The sequence below is a fragment of the Phyllobates terribilis genome, unplaced genomic scaffold (assembly GCF_046119375.1).
Source record: "Phyllobates terribilis strain yellow unplaced genomic scaffold, ASM4611937v1 Scaffold_1__5_contigs__length_1240528914, whole genome shotgun sequence".
NCBI lineage: Eukaryota > Metazoa > Chordata > Amphibia > Anura > Dendrobatidae > Phyllobates > Phyllobates terribilis.
In genome coordinates this window covers 875,917,990-875,935,440 of record NW_027362761.1, presented here as the reverse complement: position 1 = coordinate 875,935,440, position 17,451 = coordinate 875,917,990, and the positions used below count along the sequence as shown (strand labels likewise).

The 17,451-nt window shown below is 41.3% G+C and overlaps 1 protein-coding gene across 1 annotated transcript in view; it reads left to right on the top strand.

The window, feature by feature from the left end:
- The window catches only part of PPA2 (inorganic pyrophosphatase 2), a 29,416-nt gene that overhangs the window by 878 nt on the left and 11,087 nt on the right, over positions 1-17,451 (top strand). The window contains exons 2-7 of the mRNA XM_073639485.1: positions 5,069-5,133; positions 8,732-8,776; positions 14,110-14,163; positions 14,296-14,415; positions 16,115-16,201; positions 16,919-17,045. Of these exons, the coding sequence (XP_073495586.1) occupies positions 5,069-5,133; positions 8,732-8,776; positions 14,110-14,163; positions 14,296-14,415; positions 16,115-16,201; positions 16,919-17,045 (498 nt within the window). The remainder of the gene's footprint in view (positions 1-5,068; positions 5,134-8,731; positions 8,777-14,109; positions 14,164-14,295; positions 14,416-16,114; positions 16,202-16,918; positions 17,046-17,451) is intronic.

Below are 17,451 nucleotides of genomic sequence, written 5' to 3'. Positions count from 1 at the left end.
GTCCAACGAGAACGTGTTTGGAGTGTACACGTGACCCACCGGACTGGTCCTCTGCCGATTGTGCACCCAAGTCTGTCTGCAGCTCATTCTTAAAGGAGAAATCTTGTTAAAGGGAATACACTGAGCTGTGTATAACCCCGCCCACACCCCTGATTGGCCGCTTCCTGTGTACATTGGCTTCTTGCTTACAATCTTCAAACACTGGTGGGGGCGGGGTTACATAGATTAGCTGGACTGCCTGGCATGTGGGTTGTATTGATAATCTCCTGCTGATAAAACACTGATTGTATTGAAACTACATCAAGCTGCTGATCACCAGAATCAGGCTTGCTACCCATACACCTTGATGCTCTCAGATTACATGCTGACAGATTCGCTTTAACCTCTTCACGACCTTGAATGTATAGGTACGTCATCGGCCATATCCCTTGCCTTTGATGCCTGCTCCAGCTCTGAGCCAGCATCTTTCCCTGCACATGACAGATGATCTGATCAGCATCTAACAGCTGTAGGTGGATTCGCCATCTACCCGCGGCTGTTAACAAGTGCCACTGTCAATCTCACAAGACACGCCCATGTCATGATGGGTTGTCATGAAAGCCGGGGGTCTGCAGAACACTCCCGTCCCTTTTTATTGTAAATCTATGAACGCTTGCTCGTGGCCGGCGTTCATCAATCCTGATTTCTGCCCTTTCTGTAGCACAGGCAATCAGGTGATCGCAGCTTCAAGTCTCCTAAAGGAACTATTCAAGCAGGTAAAAAAAAAAAAAAACACAAGTTCAAATCACCCCCCTTTTTCCCCATTCAAAATAAAACAAAAAATAAATAAAAACTACACATTTAGTATCGTGTTCAGAAATGTCCGATGTATCAAAAATTAATTCGATCGGTCAACGGCATAATGAGAAAAAAATTAAAAACTCCAGAATTAAGTTATTGGTCGCCGCAACATTGCAATAACAGGCGATCAGAACATCATATCTACCCCAATAGGTATCAGTAAAAGCTACAGCTCGACGTGCAGAAAAGCCCTCACCTATCCCCAGATGCTGAAAAATGGAGATGCTATGGGTCTCGGAAATCGGCAACATTTTTTTTTCCTTTCAAACCTTGGATTTTTTTTCACCACTTCATTAAAACAGAACCTATACATGTTTGGTATCTGCGTACTCGTACTGACCTGGAGAATCATAATGGCAGGTCAGTTTTAGCATTTAATGAACATGGTAAATAAAAAGAAACAAACAAAAAAAAACGGTGGAATTGCACTTTTTACCTGTTTTCAGTACACTATATGGTAAAATCAATGGTGTCTTTCAAAAGTACAACTCCTCCTGTAAAAAACAAGCCCTCACGTGACCATAGTGACCGAAAAATAAAAATGTTATAGCTCTGGGAACAAGGGGAGCAAAAAACGAAAATGGAAAATTGCCCGGGGGTGAAGAGGTTAACAGGAATTTGTCAGCAGTATTTTACCCCCCAAAACATTTATATGCACATGTAGCTTTTTCAAAGACAAGTCCAGCAATAACTGTGGTGGACTTGTACATAGCCAGTCTGTTCCTCCATTACTGAGAAATCCGTGTTTCAGATGATATGCAAATGAGGTTGATGTGCTATGGACACCGTGGTAGCACTTCCCAGACCTCTGTTGCTCCAGCTCTATTCTATTCTTCTCCCAGTGCTGCCTCTTTCTGGTTGACTAACAGCTCCTTTGCTTAAAATCATACAATAGAAGAGCTGTCAGTCAAGTAGTAAGGAGAAGGCAGCAATGGGTGGAGGATAGAGCTGGAGTGACAGAGCCTTAACAAGTGCTTCCATATCATCCAAAGCACTTTAGTCTCATTTGTAGATCGATTCAAACGCTGATTTCTCAGTAACGGAGGAATGGACTGGCCATGTAAAGGTATTGCTGGACTTATTGTTTAAAGAGCTACATGTGCAGATAAATAGTGTGGGATGTGCAATCATGCTGACAAATAGACTTTAAGGTGACCCTGTGATATTTACGATCGTTCCTTCATTAACCCCCTTCTCCCCATTTATCTATGACAATCATTAAATGTATTTTAGTAAAAAATCTGTGCAGAAGTAAAACATGGTAGGTGTGGAGCAGAGTGGGCATGTACCCATGTAGGATGCTGTTCTCTTGCTGTGGCTAATGTAGGGGATCTTGATTAGGAGACCTCCCCTTTCTTACAAATTGGAGCCCGTACCGAGTGTCAATCAGCAATATAACAAGTTGATCGGACCGAATCCGAACTGTAAAACTGTACATATAATTGTAAAGACCGCAATCAGTATACTTATTCTCAATGACAACGGTTACTTTCCTTGAAGATTTGACCAGCTAGCAAGCAATTGTTTGACTATAAACATATAAAAGTACTTAGTAGTTATGTATCCAAAAAAACTATCAAATGTATACATATGATACACAACTGGTCAAATATGAAAAGTTTATTTTTATTTTTTACTCCTCTGAACAACCAGTGTTCAAAAATTTAAAAACATTTAAGGAAAGGGGAAAAAGTTTCAACAATATACAGAATAGATTAGATATATAAATATAACACTAGGATATGAATATATAGGTATGACTAAAGTGACCTGAGCTAAAGTGACTCATCGAATAAATAAAAATAAATATATTTAACACGAGGGCTCTGTACAAAAAAACTGTTTCACTTGATTCATTTTTTTCAGGAGATATTCCACATTATGTACTTAAACTTCATGGGTGCCAATAACGATGAGCAGGACTGTATAAAGTGACAAGTGCTCCAGAAGTTTCTTGTGAGAATTTTTCCCCTTTCTTTAAATGTTTTTAATTTTTGAAAATTGGTTGTTCGGTTGAATTAAAAATCATCTTTTTATATTTAGCTAGTTGTGTATCATGTATAGGTTTGACAGCTAACAAGCAAGCGTTTCACTACTTCACCTACGCGATGACTTTGGCCACGACATGGTTCTCGCGGTCAGATCAACTGGCTCCATCTTCTTGCAACTCTCTTATCGCGGTGCTTTGTGGATCGCAATGTAACGTCATTGACTTGTATTATGCTGTGATGAAGAAGTGGTATATAGCAAATTCCCTTGTAGCCCCAACGTAAATCTGGTTTTCATGGGGGTTTTCAATTAATGAGAGATTTTTTCTAGTAGTGAAAAATAAAAATTATGCTATTCTCCTCTTCTTATCTAGGTGGTCTTGGGAAGGCAACACCTTGGCATTCAGTCTAATATGAATTTGTCATGAAACAACCCCTATACCTTACTCGTCTTACTCTCTCTCCTCTGCTGTCACACCATGATGTAATGAATTGGCCTCCATGCAATGTCACATGCCAATCACTGCCTGCATAACATTATCACTATGGGGTGTAGTGGTAGTGGTAGTAGTAGTAGTAGTGGTGGTAGTAGTATGTTTTTCTTTGTAACATTTTAAGATTGCTGCTCTAAATCAGAAAACCGTTGGCCTTGTAAATTCCAGTGGATCAGAGTCCTGATTTAGAAAGCTGCAGTAATGTGACTTTGATCCGTTCAGTTTTGGCTTTGTCTCAGTTTAATACAGTAGGCTGCACTTTCTTTGACATTGGATGAGATCATTTGACCGGGATGAACATGATATTACACACAAGAATGAAGGCTCTAGTCTAGACCTGAATAAGTTTTCTCACCCATAGTCCAACCAACAGAAGAAAGTCTGTCAAAATCAATATAGACTTCCCTATTTTTAGAAGATACAAATCTGAAACGTTACCGATGCAGCTTTATTCATCCATTACACTGATCAGTAATTTATGAGTTACAGATATTTTCCTTAAAGGGAATTTATCAGTAAGGTCAATCCCTCTTCCCCCCCCAAAAAACATATGGGTTCAGAAAAAAGATTTCTTATCTGTTGCTGTATTCCTGAGTCATTAGCGTTTTCATTCATCTGCAAATATAGCATTAAGTGCACTTAAGGAGCCACTCCCTCACCAGGTTGTTTCCCTTCCTAGAATCAATTTCTTAGCTTGATTGATAGATCGCTGATTTCCTTGGCTGGTTCCTGTGGTCACACAGACAGCGTGATCAAGCTGAAAGGCTGGCGCTAGGCGGGAAACAAAGTCTAGAGGCAGTGGTTTGTTTAGTGCTCTGGGCGTGACAGAACCCTTAACAATATGCTAATTACAATAAAAATGTCGATGAATTTACATTTTTTAAGTATGCGGATTGGGGGATTGATCTTACCCTTTAACTAGAAAAGTAGCAAATTTGCACAAAATTCTGATTACTCATTGAATTTGACAAGTTTTATAGAATCAGATGCCAGATTGCCTCCTTATGTGTGGGTCAGCATTTCTGGAGTGATTTGGCATGGTATGGTTTTTATAGACACCTGTAGATCCCCATTCAGCGGGCTCCTCACTGGTGAGATTTTAGGGCTGGGAAAGCCACCCCCTCTTCAGACAATGGCTCTATCTGTAGCTTCTGACAAGGAAATAGATTTTAAAGCACTTCTTCCAGTGCAGATTTGGGTTAATTTTCATAAGCCGTGGCTGTCATTTTTACAGGATCTGTGATATATTACAATTATTTTTGTTTGTTTTTTAAAGGATCATAATGACAATTAAGTTTGAATAATTTGGTCTTTTGTTATCTGACCTCTGTTCTGACTTTCAGAAAGTAGTAGGGTCAATTTCAATCTTTCATTAGTTTTTTTTCTAAGTTGTGTTTTACGAAGGTCTCAGAACATTCTGGTTTTCCATCTCCCTTTCTTTCGTTCATGTTTTCGCCAGATTGATAGTGAGCTACAGCAAGATGTAGCTGTTCAGATCATGAAAATTCTTGCTTCGGTAGGAAACAAGTATTGTGTCCTTGTACTAAACCATTACCACACCTCAAAATTGTGAACATGTGAAAAAAAGGTCGGAATAGACTTGTGCTCAACCAGTACCCATCCCTGGAGGGCAGCTTGATAAATATTTATTTTCAGTGTTGCTGATGGTAGATGTAGGACATTCAAATGGTTTCCAAATTATTTTTCTTTTTTATAAGCTTAATGTATTTTCTTTATACTTCACAGAGAATGAAGATGGTAAATTCATCTCCCCTTTTCATGACATCCCACTGCATCCAAGAACTGAACAGGTAACAATCTGACATTCATATAGATGCCATGCCTATACATGTAGAGGGCAACTATATACTTACTGTAAATCTGATGTCTACCATCTTGTAAGGTTAATAAGTTATAAATGCCTGGAGCAGATGCTGATTTTTAAGAAATAAACCATGATTATGCTTTTAACACCATTTCTCAGTTAGAGCCTGTTTATAAGCAATATAAAATTGGGAAAGCTTCACTGGTCGTTAAATTTGTTATCCAACGAATTAAAAACAAACTCCAAAGTTGTGCACATCATTATTTTAACAATTGCATTGCAAAAATACACATCACTCACCAGTTTAACGGTAGGTGTACAAAGCTTTCTTGAAGCAGTCAAAAATGAGTTTTCTAGTGGAAACCGTCTCAGGAAAGGTTCCTTCTTTGGGGAGCATTTAGAGGAGTTTCTCTTTTCCAGAAGTGGTTTTTGTAACCTTCAGATTGGACAGTGTCTAGTTTAGAGCGGATTCTTTCAGGAGCTGCTTCAAAGAAGTGACACACACTTTCTTTTTACGCACCAGGTGTTTAAAACCTGAAGTTGAGAAAAAAAAGTACTAAAAAAACTGAACAACAATGGTTTTACAGTAGAAATGAATAAGTTGTCTATTAAGCATTTTTAGCCATTTTTCAGGCTTTTTGTTTTTCTTTTTTTAAACCTGCTCCAAAAAATACTCAAATCACTGTGTATTCACTTCCTTTGGGCGGGCATCAAATTGTCCCATATGACCAGAAAGCAGCAGGATTACCCAGGAGTGCATTGCAGTCAGCTTCTGCTTATCTTCTGTTTTTCTCCCCAGACCTGAAGAGAAAACAGCCCCCCACTCATCTTCATCAATCCCACAAATATCTGTCTGTCTGTTTGTCCTCGCTTGTTGCAGCCACTACATATGCCCCTTTTCACTATCATTACCATATAGTATCTTGTTCACTCTCATTTAAACAACGATGACTAAAGCCCCCGTCTCACATAGCGAGATCGCTGCTGTGTCACAGTTTTGGTGATGCAACAGCGACCTCACCAGCGATGTCGCTACTTGTGACACTTTGCAGCGATCAGGCCCCTGCTGTGAGGTCGCTGATTGCTGCAAAGTGTCCTGGACCATTTTTTGGTCGTTGCCCTCCTGCTGTGTGACCAGCGGGAGCAGCGATCAGGCTGGTAACCATGATAAACATCGGGTTACTAGGGGCACACGCGCACCTAGTAACCCGTTGTTTATCATGGTTACGAGCCTGCTAAAGTGAGCGGTAACCTCCCGCTCACTGTAGCAGAGTGGTAACCATGATAAACAACGGGTTACTAGGTGCGCGTGTGCCCCTAGTAACCCGATGTTTATCATGGTTACCAGCCTGCTAAAGTGAGCGGTAACCTCCCGCTCACTGTAGCAGAGTGGTAACCATGATAAACAACGGGTTACTAGGTGCGCGTGTGCCCCTAGTAACCCGATGTTTATCATGGTTACCAGCCTGCTAAAGTGAGCGGTAACCTCCCGCTCACTGTAGCAGAGTGGTAACCATGATAAACAACGGGTTACTAGGTGCGCGTGTGCCCCTAATAACCCGATGTTTATCATGGTTACCAGCCTGCTAAAGTGAGCGGTAGCCTCCCGCTCACTGTAGCAGAGTGGTAACCATGATAAACAACGGGTTACTAGGTGCGCGTGTGCCCCCAGTAACCCTATGTTTATCATGGTTGCGAGCCTGCTAAAGTGAGCGTTAACCTCCCGCTCACTGTAGGAGAGTGGTAACCATGATAAACAACGGGTTACTAGGTGCGCGTGTGCCCCTAGTAACCAGATGTTTATCATGGTTACCAGCCTGCTAAAGTGAGCGGTAACCTCCCGCTCACTGTAGCAGAGTGGTAACCATGATAAACAACGGTTTACTAGGTGCGCATGTGCCCCTAGTAACCCGATGTTTATCATGGTTACCAGCCTGCTAAAGTGAGCGGTAACCTCCCGCTCACTGTAGCAGAGTGGTAACCATGATAAACAACGGGTTACTAGGTGCACGTGTGCCCCTAATAACCCGATGTTTATCATGGTTACCAGCCTGCTAAAGTGAGCGGTAGCCTCCCGCTCACTGTAGCAGAGTGGTAACCATGATAAACAACGGTTTACTAGGTGCGCGTGTGCCCCTAGTAACCCGATGTTTACCATGGTTACCAGCTTGCTCCTGCTTCAGCAGCAGGCTGGTAACCAGGAGCAGGACATCGTGGAAAGATTCTTTCCACGATGTCGCTGCTCCCCTGATCGTTGGTGAGCCTGCCTGTTTGACAGCTCACCAGCGACCACATAGCGACGCAGCAACGATCCCTGACAGGTCATATCGTTGTCGGGATCGTTGCAGCGTCGCTAAGTGTGGCGGGGCCTTAAGTCAACCATCTCTGTTAGGTTTATACTAAACGAATAAGGCACATATCCACCTGACTTCACAACATTATTAAGTAATGGTAAAGAGGAAGAAAAGAAGAAAGACCCTCATTAGCTCCATAACTGGAGACTTATCCAAGATTAATTATTAAGCAGTTCCACAAGGCTTTGTCTCTGGTGAGTGAGGCTGGAGCTAACCTGGACACTTCACACAGTTTATCATATTTAGGAATAGTTCTTCTCTTATGATGGACATATTTTTCAATGTGCAACAACTAGTTTACTTTATTTTTAAATTCAGGTATAGTTGGTGTTCGCTCCTTTAGCCAGTGCTGAGCTAATAGTTTTTTTGTTGCATATAGAAGTCTGGCCTCAGCAGTCTTTACCTACTCACGTGGCGATTCAAAATTCACATAACCAAGAATACATGCGTATGGGGATGCCTCAAAAGAAACCCGATAAATTATGGTGATCATGTCAACTACCTCCCTCCAAAAGATAGTACGTTTGGGACAACGTTACATCATGTGAAGGAAAGTTCCAGACTCAACTCTACATCTCGGACCTAGGGTGAATTGTGCAGATGAATGTCATGTTACACACTGGAGTTCTATATGGAAACAATTGGCATATGGGATAGGCTTCACTCTCTGGGTGGGAACCATCTGTAAAAGAGATGTTTAGTTGGTAGCTTAAAAGATTCTGGGACAAAAATTCTATTTTTTTCTTATCTTTATCAACCCACTAAGCCTAGCCATGCATACTAGATATCTGATTGTGTGTCCGCCATCTCTCCCGACTCCCACCCGCTCACACATGAACACGTGGCCAAGTGTGAATGTGTTCATAGTAAAAAATGGGGCTTAAGCCACTGCCACACGTCTTGTGACAGCTTAATACCCCAAGAATACAAAAATTGGCTAGCTGAAATATAATTTCCCAATTCTGATCTACCTTGACCTCTGCCATCAGGGGAGAGTTGGGAGGCCTCCATACACATTAACGTATGACCAGCACAAAGTAATTAATGACAAGTCTCTATTCAGATCCTGAGGCTCTCAGAATTCTGCAGGTTGGCATTAGACAGTCTGATATGACCGCTCTATATAATGACAGGCATGCACACAATAAAACTAAATATATTGTCACTGATGTATACATTTGTTTATGGCTGATACCACATGGATGTTATTTTGTTGTTTTCTTACTTCAGGACCATAATGTGCCAGCAAAGAAATCTAAGTCTAATTTTGATAAGGTAATAATAACCGTGTATGCTTGTAGCACACAGACCTTATTGACCAATTTTCTCTATTCTGTAGTAAATGGGTATTATTTAACGGAGTGAATGATTTTATTTTTTTTCGTTAGTTCTTTACTCTCCAGCTTGGCCTCTACACTGGTTTTCTATGGTTAAATTGCAGAAAAATATCACCCGCGTAGCACATCATGTTTTGGAAACCAGGCTCATAGCGGGGAATACATATTCATAGAACATCTTCTCAGACATGTGAAAATGTGTGAAACATTACATCAAGCCAACAGAACAGTGTATGATGTCAGCTGAAAGATTCAATCAGTGATTTATGTATTTATATAACTGACCCATACAAATACAGGTGACTCTCACATGTAAGCAATATTCCCTTGAGCATACTGTAGTGTGGTCTAAGAGAAATGTTAAATCCGTAGTGTGATAATAGCCATGAAAAGTGAATTTATGACAGTTAGTTGTGGGCTTTTAAATATATACAGTTATGTACAAAATAATAGCAGTCTAACACCACTAATGTGTTTAATTACTGTTTTTGGCAGAAAAGATCATACAACATGGGGAAAAAATGAATGACTAGGTGTAGGCGAGTAATGGGCAACCAATAGAATCAACAGTCATGACATGTCCGCTGCTAATTGGGTGTAATTGACTCATTTAATGAAATGGGGTGTTCTAATTAATAGCAGTACAGAGTTCAATTAGTGGGGTCATTCATTCTGTAAGTAAGGGCCATAATTGACACTTGTTTCTTTAAAGAAGGAGGTCAGCAAATGTACCTGCTGGTTTTAGCCTTTGCTCAGTGAGTAAAATGGGTTGTTCCAGACATTGTACTGAAGGAGAAAGAACTTTGATCAAGAAGTTGATTGGAGAGGGGAAACATATAAAGAAGTGCAGACAATAATTGGCTGCTCAGCTAAAAAGATTTCCAGTGCTTTAAAATGGAAAGCAAAATCAAAACACGTGGTAGGAAAATAAATTCTACCATCCGCATAGATCATAAAATCACAAGAATGGCAATTCAATTATCAGTTCCAGGGGGATCAAAGAAGATCTTCAGTTACCTATAAGTCCTGCAACCACTAGAAGACGCCTATGTGAAGCCAAGCTATTTGCAAGAAACCCTCGTAAAGTACCATTGCTGAATAAAAGACGTGTTGAAAAGGTTACAGTTTGCCAAAGAACACATTGACTGGCTTAAAGAGAAGTGGCAAAACATTCTATGGACAGAGGAAAGCAAGATTGTTCCTATTGGGTCTAAAGGCCATAGGCAGTTTGTGACACGACACATAAACACTTAATTCAAGCCACAGTACACTGTGTAGACTGTAAAATATTGAGGTTGAAAGCACAATAGTTTGGGGATGTTTCTCATATTATGGAGTTGGACCCATTTATCACATACCAGGCACCATGAACCAGTTTGAATATATTAAAATACTGGAAGAGGTCATGTTGCTTTATGCTGAAGAAGAAATAGCCTTGAAATGGATGTTTCAGCAGGACAGCGACCCCCAAGCACACCAGCAAGCTAGCAACATTCTGGTTCCAGACCAACAAGATTAATGTTATGAAGTGGCCAGCCCTATCCCTGGACCTCTATCCGATTGAGAATTTGTGCAGTGACCTCAAAAATGCTGTTTTTGATACAAAACCTAAGAATGCAAAAGAACTGTGGAATGTAGTCCAGTCAGAGTGGGCTGGAATATCTGTTCACAAGTGTTAGTTGACTCCATGTCACACAGATGTAAAGCAGTTATCAGAAATAGTTATACAACTACACTGTGTGCAGAATTATTAGGCAAGTTGTATTTTAGAGGATTATTTTTAGTATTGATCAACAGCTATGTTCTCAATCAACCCAAAAGACTCCAAGCTTAATATTTTTGGAAGTTGGAGTGTTTTTTTTTTTAGATTTGGCTATCTTAGGAGGATATCTGTTTGTGCAGGTAACTATTACTGTGCAGAATTATTAGGCAACTTAAAAACCAAATATAATGCCATCTCAACTTGTTTATTTTCACCAGGTAAACCAATATCAGTGCACAAAATTTAGAAATAAACATTTCTGACATCAAAAAACAAAAAAATTGGTGATCAATATAGCCACCTTTCTTTATGATGACACTCAACAGCCTTCCATCCATAGATTCTGTCAGTTGCTTGATCTGTTTTCGATCAACATTGTGTGCAGCAGCCACCACAGCCTCCCAGACACTGTTCCAAGAGGTGTACTGTTTTCCCTCCCTGTAGATCTCACATTTTATGATGGACCACAGGTTCTCTATGGGGTTCAGATCAGGTGAACAAGGGGGCCATGTCATTATTTTTTGTTCTTTTAGACCTTTACTGGCCAGCCACGCTGTGGAGTAGTTGGATGCATGTGATGGAGCATTGTCCTGCATGAAAATCATGTTTTTCTTGAACGATACCGACTTCTTCCTGTACCACTGCTTGAAGAAGTTGTCTTCCAGAAACTGGCAGTAGGTCTGGGAGTTGAGCTTCACTCCATCCTCAACCCGAAAAGGTCCCACAAGTTCATCTTTGATACCGGCCCATACCAGTACCCCACCTCCACCTTACTGGCGTCTGAGTCGGAGTGGAGCTCTCTGCCCTTTACTGATCCAGCCTCTGGCCCATCCATCTGGCCCATCAAGAGTCACTCTCATTTCATCAGTCCATGAAACCTTTGAAAAATCAGTCTTAAGATATTTCTTGGCCCTTTCTTGACATTTATCTTATGTTTCTTGTTCAAAGGTGGTCGTTTTTCAGCCTTCCTTACCTTGGCCATGTTCCTGAGTATCGCACACTTTGTGCTTTTTGATACTGCAGTAACGTTGCAGCTCTGAAATATGGCAAAACTGGTGGCGAATGGCATCTTGGCAGCTTCACGCTTGATTTTCCTCAATTCATGGGCAGTTATTTTGCGCCTTTTTTGGCCAACACTCTTCTTGCGACCCTGTTGGCTATTTGCCATGAAACGCTTGATTGTTCAGTGATCACGCCGATCAAAAGTTTGGAAATTTCAAGACTGCTGCATCCCTCTGCAAGACCTCTCACAATTTTGGACTTTTCAGAGCCCGTCAAATCTCTCTTCTGACCCATTTTGCCAAAGAAAAGGAAGTTGCCTAATAATTAACCCCTTCGCAACCTTGGGTTTTGTCATTTTTGCTTTTTCGTTTTTTGCTCCCCTTGTTCCCAGAGCCATAGCGTTTTTATTTTTTTGACAATATGGCCGTTTGAGGGCTTATTTTTTGCGGGACAAGTTGTACTTTTCAACGCCATTACTAGTTTTACCATATCGTGTACGGGAAAACGGGAAAAAAATTCCAAGTGCGGTAAAATTGCAAAAAAAGTGCAATACCACAGTTGTTTTTTATTTTTTTTACAACGTTCATTGAATGCTAAAACTGACCTGCCATTCTTTTTCTCCAGGTCATTACGAGTTCGTAGACACCAAACATGTGTAGGTTATTTTATATTTAAGTGGTGAAAAAAAAATTCCAAAATTTGGTAACAAAAACCTAAAAAAAAAATAGCGCCATTTTTCGTGATCCGGGGCTGGGTGAGAGCTTATTTTTTGCGCGCCGGGCTGACGTTTTTATTGATAACATTTTGGGGTAGATCCGATGTTTTGATCGCCCGTTATTGCATTTTATTGCAATTTTGCGGCGACCAAAAAACGTAATTCTGGCGTTTAGAATTCTTTTCTCGTTACACCGTTTACCGATCGGATCAATTCTTTTTTTATATTGATAGATGGGACGATTCTGAACCACGGCGATACCAAATATGTGTATGTGTGTTTTTTTTTTTATATTTTATTTTGAATGGGGCGAAAGGGGGGTGATTTAAACTTTTATATATATATATATATATATATATATATATAATTTTATATTTTTAAAAACATTTTTTTTTCACTTACTGCATGCTTCAATAGTCTACATAGGAGACTAGAAGCAGCAGTTGTCTGATTGTCTCTGCTACATACAGGGGACGAGCAGATCCCCTGCATGCAGCAGAAATGGTCCTGTGCTATGAGCGCCGACCACTAGGTGGCGCTCATAGTGACCAGATCATGACAACCACAGGCGTCTGCTGCAGACCCTGGGTTGTCATGCCCACCCATCGGTGACCCCCGATCACGTGACGGGGTCGCCGATGGGCGGGGCTTATGACGTGCAACCCGGAAGCGCGCGTTAAATGCCGCTGTCGGAGATTGACAGCGGCATTTAACATGTTAACAGCCGCGGGTGGATCGCAATTCCACCCGCTCTGTTGCGGGCACATGTCAGCTGTAAGAATCAGCTGACATGTGCTCGGTTCAGTGAGGGCTCAGCGCAGCAGCCCTCACTGAACCGGGGGTACGCAAATGTGCATACTAATACGGCAAGGGTTGGAAAGGGATTAAGCACACCTTATATAGGGTGTTGATGTCATTAGTCAACACCCCTCCTCATTACAGAGATGCACATCACCAGATTTACTATTTGATAGTTGGCTCTCAAGCCTATGCAGCTTGGAGTAGGACAACATGTATAAAAAGTATCAAAGTGATCAAAAGACTCATTTGCCTAATAATTCTGCACACAGTGTAAATATTAGTTCAGTGATTAACAGAAAAACTCTGTGAACAAATTTCAGTTTATACAGTATTCAAATTGTCTCTTCAGAGAGGAAGAGGACTAGAAAGCTAGTGCCACCTATAGGAAGTAGCAATTATAAGTCAATATGGACTCTCTAACGAGCCTTGTCGCATGACTTGGGATAAAAGCCAAAACCAGAATCTCAATTTACAGACACTGTGTTTCGGGGTACTGCCCCTCAGTGCAATGTGTGAGATCTGGTTTGGCTGGGTGAGAGGCGTCTGACCAGGATCCAAGGGGTAACGTTTCCCCTTGTAGAGAGTGACATGTCAAGCCTGACATGCCAAGGTGTTTATACAGTAAAAATTTGAGTTTATAAATGAAAATGCAGACATTGCTATTTTCTTAACAGCCTATTATTCCTTTTTCTTCATTTTGAGTTTAAAAATTGATATTTTGTTCGTTTTCATTTGTAACTTTTATTCAAACCTGTAATACTTCCATATAAATGTCACAGAATTTTGTCCCCAACACATTTGCTAAAATAGTGTCTAACCCCTTCATGGACATGTCCATGCTTTTGCTGTTAGGTGGTTATGCAGAATGATATCCCGATAGAATTCAAGTTAGAAAAATGTAATAGTTAGTAGTTTCCACTTTTTTAGTTTAAGTATAATTTTTATATGACTGTGGTGCTTTAAATTATCTGTAATTTAATTTATTTTTCAGAATATTTTTAACATGGTGGTTGAAGTGCCACGATGGACGAATGCCAAAATGGAGGTAACTGGCTGCTTTTTGAGATTTACATTTTTTTGACAACTTTAATCTGTTTTGTTGCTGTTGTTTTCATGGCCACTTTCTGAGGTGTTCCTTCCATTCTTACTTTTCTATGCATGGTATTTCTTTTGTTAGATCGCAACAAAGGAGTCTCTAAATCCAATTAAACAAGATATAAAGAAAGGAAAACTCCGCTATGTGTCAAATATCTTCCCTCACAAGGGATACATATGGAACTATGGCGCTTTGCCTCAGGTAATGACTTCCTTGGGTAAAAAAGTTTTTGGATGTTGCTGCTACAAAACTTTGTATTTGAGCTGCTTTGATTTTAGTATATACACTGCTCAAAAAATAAAAGGAACACTTAAACAACAGTATATAACTCCTAGTAAATCAAACTTCTGTGAAATCAAACTGTCCACTTAGGAAGCAACACTGATTGACAATCAATTTCACATGCTGTTGTGCAAATGCAATAGACAATAGTTGGAAATTATTGGCAATTATTAAGACACCCTCAATAAAGGAGTCGTTCTGCAGGTGTGGACCACAGACCACATCTCAGTACCAATGCTTTCTGGATGATGTTTTGGTCACTTTTGAATGTTGGTTGTGCTTTCACACTCGTGGTAGCATGAGACGGACTCTACAACCCACAGAAGTTGCTCAGGTCGTGCAGCTCATCCAGGATGGCACATCAATGTGAGCTGTGGCAAGAAGGTTTGCTGTGTCTTTCAGCGTAGTGTCCAGAGGCTGGAGGCGCTACCAGGAGACAGGCCAGTACATCGGGAGACGTGGAGGGGGCCGTAGGAGGGCAACAACCCAGCAGCAGGACCGCTACCTCGGCCTTTGTGCAAGGAGGAACAGGAGGAGCACTGCCAGAGCCCTGCAAAATGACCTGCAGCAGGCCACAAATGTGCATGTGTCTGCACAAACGGTTAGAAACCGACTCCATGAGGGTGGTATGAGGGCCCGACGTCCACAGATGGGGGTTGTGCTCACAGCCCAACACCGTGCAGGACGCTTTGCCAATCCTGGTGTTCTGTGGCAAATGAAAGTCGCCACTGGCGCCCTATGCTCTTCACAGATGAAAGCAGGTTCACACTGAGCACATGTGACAGACGTGACAGAGTCTGGAGACGCCGTGGAGAGCGATCTGCTGCCTGCAACATCCTTCAGCATGACCGGTTTGGCAGTGGGTCAGTAATGGTGTGGGGTGGCATTTCTTTGGAGGGCCGCACAGCCCTCCATGTGCTCGCCAGAGGTAGCCTGACTGCCATTAGGTACCGAGATGAGATCCTCAGACCCCTTGTGAGACCATATGCTGGTGCGGTTGGCCCTTGGTTCCTCCTAATGCAGGACAATGCCAGACCTCATGTGGCTGGAGTGTGTCAGCAGTTCCTGCAAGATGAAGGCATTGAAGCTATGGACTGGCCCGCTCGTTCCCCAGACCTGAATCCGATTGAGCACATCTGGGACATAATGTCTTGCTCCAACCACCAACGTCACCTTGCACCACAGACTGTCCAGGAGTTGGCGGATGCTTTAGTCCAGGTCTGGGAGGAGATCCCACAGGAGACCATCCGCAACCTCATCAGGAGCATGCCCAGGCGTTGTAGGGAGGTCATACAGGCATGTGGAGGCCACACACAATACTGAGCCTCATTTTGACTTGTTTTAAGGACATTACATCAAAGTTGGATCAGCCTGTAGTGTGTTTTTCCACTTTAATTTTGGGGGTGACTCCAAATCCAGGCCTCCATTGGTTAATAAATTTGATTTCCATTGACGATTTTTGTGTGATTTTGTTGTCTGCCCATTCAACTTTGTACAGAACAAAGTATTCAATGAGAATATTTCATTCATTTAGATCTAGGATGCGTTATTTGAGTGTTCCCTTTATTTTTTTGAGCAGTGTATTTACCTATACATTTTTCTTGATCTGTTTTCACAGACCTGGGAGGATCCTAATCATAAAGACAAAGATACGAAATGCTGCGGAGACAATGATCCTATTGATGTCTGTGAAATTGGCTCAAAGGTGCTCTTTGCCTTATAAAGTTTTTTGAATTTTTTTTGAGGGGTGTTGGGTTTGATGTCTAAGGTGGCCATACACCACAATCATTGACCGAAGACTCACCACCCCCAAACATGCATATGCTCGACTGAGCCTACATTTTTTTACCCTGTGGGGAGTTAGCTGCTGCCAGACACTGCAGATTATCTCAAGTGAAAATGAAAGGATTGTGCGTGTTCAAATTCAACATTCCCTATCATTCTTTACTACAACATCTACTGTTGGGTAAAGTTGGGCTCCCCTATACACATTAGATGGTTGGCAGGTAACATTGTAATCTGTGGGTTTGCCTGACAATCATCTGATGTGCATGGCCATCTTTTAAGGTTTGATTCTTACTGTAGCCGATCTTAAACAATAGGATCCTAAAGAGTTCAGGGTGTCAGACCTTTAGTGGTCTTCACTGTTTTCCAGTCCAGTTATAGGGCATTCTGCAGTTCCACAGCAATCATGATGGTATCTCATATGCTTTGTGCTCGTTCACAACACTGAGAGATGAACATGTGCGAGATCCGCACAGCCCTGAGCGCTGCTGTGTGCTTCAATCAGGCGTATCTTTGAACATTGATAGAGATGGGAGGCGGAGGGTTGTCTCCGTGATTGCTTGCCGGGGAAAGATTAGATGATCAAATTAAAACCATTCAGTAATAAAATCTTAATAGGATGCATCATGTGTTGCAGGTTTGCTCTAGGGGAGAAATAATTCAAGTGAAACCACTAGGCGTTCTAGCTTTGATAGATGAAGGAGAAATGGACTGGAAGATTATTGCAATCAATACTGAAGATCCTGAAGCCGACAAATTCAATGGTTGGTTAAATTACAGTTGCAGTGATTACGACGCTGTATACTGGTTATGCTGCCGATTTTCTGAATGTTAAGTTGTAATGAGTAATCTGTGGTGAGTTAGATGGGTTTGCTGTGAGTTAAAGGGTTAATCCTGTTCTGCTGACTTCTGCATTAAAAGGTGAGCGGGGCAGGAGACATCAGGACTACTGATACTTGCCAGGATACCTTCGCGATTGGTAAATGCAATGTCACCTGCCCCGCTCACCAGTCCATATGGAATTAAGTAAAGTATTCGTAAAAAGAATTATATATTTTCTGGATTTTTTTTTTTAATGGGATATAATGACTTTTATTTTTTTTTTTGTTGCAAAAGTGGCAATTTTGATTGTTACCTTTCATTTATCTTCTCAGAAACTGATGGTAATGT